This window comes from Coturnix japonica, unplaced genomic scaffold, assembly GCF_001577835.2.
Source record: "Coturnix japonica isolate 7356 unplaced genomic scaffold, Coturnix japonica 2.1 chrUnrandom693, whole genome shotgun sequence".
In the NCBI taxonomy this organism is placed as follows: domain Eukaryota; kingdom Metazoa; phylum Chordata; class Aves; order Galliformes; family Phasianidae; genus Coturnix; species Coturnix japonica.
In genome coordinates, this window is record NW_015440057.1 from 6,144 (window position 1) to 11,779 (window position 5,636).

Sequence of the window (5,636 nt, forward strand, 5' to 3'; positions counted from 1 at the left end):
TATGGGGTTCTATGGGGTTCTATGGGGTTCTATGGGGCTCCATGTGTTTCTATGGGGTCCTGACCTGCTCCCTGGTCTCCTCCAGTGACATCCTCTCCTCCATCTCCTTCCTGCGCCGTCGCTCCTGCTCCTCGCGCAGCTTCTGCTCCATCATCTTGTCCACCTCCTCCTCCTCTAAAACGTCGAAAAAACACCCCAAAATGAGCCAAAATGACCCAAAATCACCAAAGATGGACCCAAAATTGACAAAAATCGACCCAAAATACCCCAAAATTGACCAAAAACACCCCAAAATGGCCCAAAATGGCCTCACGGGCCCCATAGGCCTCACAGGCCCAACAGGCCTCATAGGCCTCGTTACCATAGAAACAGAACCCCGGTCTCCATGGCAACGGCTCCATTACCCCCCCCCCCATAGGCCCCATAGGCCTCACAGGCCCCATAGACCCCACAGACCCCATAAACCCCATAGACCCCACAGGCCCCATAGACCCCACAAGCCTCACAGGCCCCATAGACCCCATAGGCCCCATAGATACACCCCATAGGCCTCACAGGCCCCATAGACCCCATAGGCCCAAAGACCCCACAGGCTCCATAGGCCTCACAGGCCTCATAGATAGACCCCATAGGCCTCACAGGCCCCATAGACCCCATAGGCCCCATAGATACACCCCATAGACCCCATAGATAGACCCCATAGGCCTCANCATAGATACACCCCATAGACCCCATAGATAGACCCCATAGGCCTCACAGGCCCCATAGACCCCATAGGCCCCATAGATACACCCCATAGACCCCACAGATAGACCCCATAGGCCTCACAGGCCCTATAGGCCCCGTTGCCATAGCGACGGCCCCCATAGGCCTCACAGGCTCCTTAGGCCTCATAGGCCTCACAGGCCCCACAGACCCCATAGGCCCCATAGGCCTCACAGACCCCACAGACCCCAAAGATCCCATAGGCCTCATAGACCTCACAGGCCCCGTAGGCCACATAGATAAACCCCATAGACCCCATAGACCCCCATAGGCCCCAAAGACCCCATAGATAGACCCCATAGGCCCCACAGGCCCCATAGGCCCCATAGACTCCACAGACCCCATAAACCCCATAGACCCCATAGGCCTCACAGGCCCCATAGGCCCCGTTGCCATGGCAACGGCCCCCATAGGCCTCATAGGGCACATAGACCCCATAGGCCCCAAAGACCCCATAGATAGACCCCATAGGCCCCATAGGCCCCATAGACCCCACAGGCCTCACAGGCCTCATAGGCCCCGTTGCCAAGGCAACAGCCCCCATAGGCCTCTGCTCCCATAGGCCTCACAGGCCTCACAGGCCCCACAGACCCCACAGACCCCATAGACCCCATAGGCCCCATAGGCCTCACAGGCCCCATAGACAGACCCCATAGGCCCCAAAGACCCCATAGGCCCCACAGGCCCCATAGATAAACCCCATAGGCCCCATAGATAAACCCCATAGGCCCCATAGATAAACCCCATAGGCCCCATAGATAAACCCCATAGATAAACCCCATAGGCCCCACACACCCCATAGGCCTCTTGGCTGCCCCCATAGGCCCCACACACCCCAAAGGCCTCGTAGATAGACCTCATAGGCCCCATAGGCCTCACAAACCCCATAGGCCCCACAGGCCTCACAGGCCCCGTTGCCATGGCGACATCCCCATAGGCCTCACAGGCTCCTTAGGCCTCATAGGCCTCACAGGCCCCATAGGTCCCATAAATAAACCCCATAGACCCCACAGACCCCATAGATAGACCCCATAGACCCCATAGACACCACAGATAAACCCCATAAATAAACCCCATAGGCCTCACAAACCCCATAGGCCTCACAGGCCTCATAGGCCTCACAGGCCCCATAGGCCCCGTTGCCATGGCGACATCCCCATAGGCCTCATAGGCCACATAGACCCCATAGGCCCCACAGACCCCATAGATAGACCCCATAGGCCCCAAAGACCCCATAGATAGACCCCATAGACCCCATAGACCCCATAGATAGACCCCATAGACCCCAAAGACCCCATAGATAGACCCCATAGGCCTCACAGACCCCATAGGCCTCATAGATAGACCCCATAGGCCCCAAAGACCCCATAGGCCCCATACACCCCATAGATAAACCCCATAGGCCCCATAGACTCCATAGACTCCATAAACCCTATAGGCCCCATAGGCCTCACAGGCCTCATAGGCCCCGTTGTCATGGCGACGGCCCCCATAGGCCTCAGCTCCCATAGGCCTCACAGGCCTCAAAGGCCTCATAGACCCCATACACCCCATAGATAAACCCCATAGGCCCCATAGATACACCCCATAGACCCTATAGACCCCATAGATACACCCCATAGACCCCATAGACCCCATAGATAGACCCCATAGGCCCTATAGGCCTCACAAACCCCATAGGCCCCATAGGCCTCACAGGCCTCATAGGCCCCGTTGCCATGGCGACGGCCCCCATAGGCCTCACAGGCTCCTTAGGCCTCATAGGCCCCACAGACCCCATACACCCCATAGATAAACCCCATAGGCCCCATAGATAAACCCCATAGACCCCACAGCCCCCACAGCCCGTCTCACCCTGCCTCTTCCTCTCCCTCTCCATCATGACATGGCGGTGCAGCGCTCTCGCCATGGCGGACGAAAGCTTCGGCCTCTCCAACAGCGCCGGCATCTTGGCGCCGCTTGGGCCGGAAGTGCCGACGGATGGCGACTTCCGCTTCCGCTTTCTCGCTCTCCGGCCAACTTCCGGTTAAGAAGTGGGCGGGGCTTAGAGAGTCACTTCCGGTTCGGAGAATCGAGCTTTTGGCGCTAAAAAGGCCATTTTTGAGGCGAAAAAGACGGTTTTTAGTACGAAAATGGCCATTTTTGAGACGAAAAAGGCGATTTTTGGTGCTAAAAAAGCCATTTTTGCTCACTGAGTTTTGAGTTCCGGTTGGCGAGTGGGGGAGGGGGTTACTTCCGGCTTCCGGGATCCAACTTCCGGTCTCCCGGGTTGGGGGGATCGACTTCCGGCCCCCCCGATCCCACTTCCGGTTCTTTGAGGTCAGACCACCCCTCCCCCACCCTTAGAAATCAACTTCCGGCCTCCAGGACCCCACTTCCGGCCTCCAGGACCCCACTTCCGGCTTCAAGAACCCCACTTCCGTCCTGAAGATCCCGACTTCCGGGTTTGGATCCCTTCACTTCCGGCCTTGAGGGCTCCACTTCCGGTTCTGATCGCGCCGTAGCCCCGCCCCCAGCGTCGTGACGTCATGACGTCAAGCCACGCCCCCACCCTCCCTCCAGTTTAACCCTTTCCTTCCCGGTGTGCTCTTTGTCGCCCCTTTTGAGGTCACGTGACAGAAGAGACGCCATCTTGAATCGTGTTTATTAATAGATGGGGCTGGGGGGAACCCTATGGGGCCCGCTATGGGGCTCAGGTCCATCTATGGGGCCAGCTATGGGGCTCAGGTCCATCTATGGGGCCAGCTATGGGGTTCAGGTCCATCTATGGGGCCCACTATGGGGCTCAGGTCCATCTATGGGGCCCACTATGGGGCTCAGGTCCATCTATGGGGCCCACTATGGGGCTCAGGTCCATCTATGGGGCCAGCTATGGGGCTCAGGTCCATCTATGGGGCCAGCTATGGGGCTGGGGTCCATCTATGGGGCCAGCTATGGGGCTCAGGTCCATCTATGGGGCCCACTATGGGGCTCAGGTCCATCTATGGGGCCCACTATGGGGCTGAGATCCATCTATGGGTCCATCTATTGGGCTGAGACCCATCTATGGGTCCATCTATGGGGTTCAGGTCCATCTATGGGGCTGAGATCCCCCCCATTGGTCCATCTATGGGGCTGAGATCCCCCTATGGGTCCTTCTATGGGGCTGAGATCCCCCTATGGGTCCTTCTATGGGGCTGAGATCCCCCTATGGGTCCTTCTATGGGGCTGAGGTCCAGCTATGGGTCCCGCTATGGGGTTGGGGGGCACCTATGGGTCCATCTATGGGGCTGAGGTCCATTTATGGGTCAATCTATGGGTCCAAGTTCCATCTATTGGTCCGAAGTCCATCTATGGGTCAATCTATGGGTCTAATGTCAATCTGTGGGTCAATCTATGGGTCCCAGCTCCATTTTGGGTCAATCTATGTGTCCAATGTCTATCTATGGGTCAATCTATGGGTCCATCTATGGGTCCAAAGTCCATCTATGGGTCAATCTATGGGTCCCAGGTCAATCTATGGGTCCAAAGTCCATCTATGGGTCAATCTATGGGTCAATCTATGGGTCCAAAGTCCATCTATGGGTCCAAAGTCCATCTATGGGTCAGTCTATGGGTCCCAAGTCCATCTATGGGTCCATCTATGGGTCCAAAGTCCATCTATGGGTCAATCTATGGGTCCAAGGTCCATCTATGGGTCCAAAGTCCATCTATGGGTCAATCTATGGGTCCAAGGTCCATCTATGGGTCAATCTATGGGTCCAAGGTCAATCTATGGGTCCTAAGTCCATCTATGGGTCAATCTATGGGTCCAATGTCCATCTATGGGTCAATCTATGGGTCCAAGGTCCATCTATGGGTCCAAAGTCCATCTATGGGTCAATCTATGGGTCCAAAGTCCATCTATGGGTCAATCTATGGGTCCCAGGTCAATCTATGGGTCCAAGGTCAATCTATGGGTCCGAGCTCCCACTTTGTGTCAATCTATGGGTCCGAAGTCCATCTATGGGTCAATCTATGGGTCCCAGCTCCATCTATGGGTCAATCTATGGGTCCCAGGTCCATCTATGGGTCCGAAGTCCATCTATGAGTCAATCTATGGGTCAATCTATGGGTCCCAGGTCCATCTATGGGTCCCAGGTAAATCTATGGGTCCAAAGTCCATCTATGGGTCAATCTATGGGTCCCAGGTCAATCTATGGGTCCCTGGTCCATCTATGGGTCAATCTATGGGTCAATCTATGGGTCCCAGCTCCATCTATGGGTCAATCTATGGGTCCCAGGTCCATCTATGGGTCAATCTATGGGTCCCAGGTCCCCCTATGGCTGTCCCTCGCACCACTCCCTGGCATTGAGGAACATCTTTAACCACGGCGCCGCCCCCCCTTTGGCCGCCCCATTTTCCCCCCCCCATTTGGGCCCCACATCGGCCCCACATCTCCCCCCCCACTTATGGGGCCAATAACCCCATTGCCAACGTAAAACCCCCCGTTCTGGATGGGGCATAACAGCCAAATGGCGACCGCACGGGGACAAGATGGCCGCCACCCCCCCCGGGGATCCATTGGGGTTCATGGGGTAACGTTGGGTCGGCCGACCCCCGTCGTCCACGTACAGTAATGGCGTCAGGCCGGCTTCCTGTAGGACCGGAAGTGAAGAGGGGCGGCGGAAACGGAAACGGCCTAAACAGGAAGTGGAGGAGATGGTAAAGATGGCGGCTGAGTGACTTCCTGTTAGAACAGGAAGTAGGAAGTGGCCTAAACAGGAAGTGGAGGAGGGGGTAAAGATGGCGGCTGAGTGACTTCCTGTTAGAACAGGAAGTAGGAAGTGGCCTAAACAGGAAGTGGAGGAGGGGGGGTAAAGATGGCGGATGAGTGATTTCCTGTTTGGAC

At 56.4% G+C, this 5,636-nt stretch overlaps 1 protein-coding gene and 1 long non-coding RNA gene across 3 annotated transcripts in view; one reads left to right on the forward strand and one right to left on the reverse strand.

Moving 5' to 3' along the window:
* GPS2 (G protein pathway suppressor 2) overlaps positions 1-3,295 on the reverse strand; it is a gene marked incomplete at its 3' end in the record, with an annotated part of 9,364 nt that extends 6,069 nt beyond the window's left edge. Inside the window, exons 1-3 of the mRNA XM_015851119.1 lie at positions 3,226-3,295; positions 2,620-2,784; positions 65-174 (exon numbers count right to left, since the gene is read on the reverse strand). Of these exons, the coding sequence (XP_015706605.1) occupies positions 65-174; positions 2,620-2,784; positions 3,226-3,295 (345 nt within the window). The remainder of the gene's footprint in view (positions 1-64; positions 175-2,619; positions 2,785-3,225) is intronic.
* A 1,332-nt stretch (positions 3,296-4,627) lies between these two features.
* LOC116652693 lies at positions 4,628-5,601 on the forward strand. 2 transcript variants are annotated; one of them, XR_004305836.1, is made up of 2 exons: positions 4,628-4,934; positions 4,997-5,601. It is a non-coding gene; the product is annotated as an uncharacterized LOC116652693 (long non-coding RNA). The 2 variants fall into 2 exon arrangements; XR_004305837.1 differs by having other exon boundaries at positions 5,028-5,601.
* The last annotated feature ends 35 nt before the right edge of the window (positions 5,602-5,636 follow it).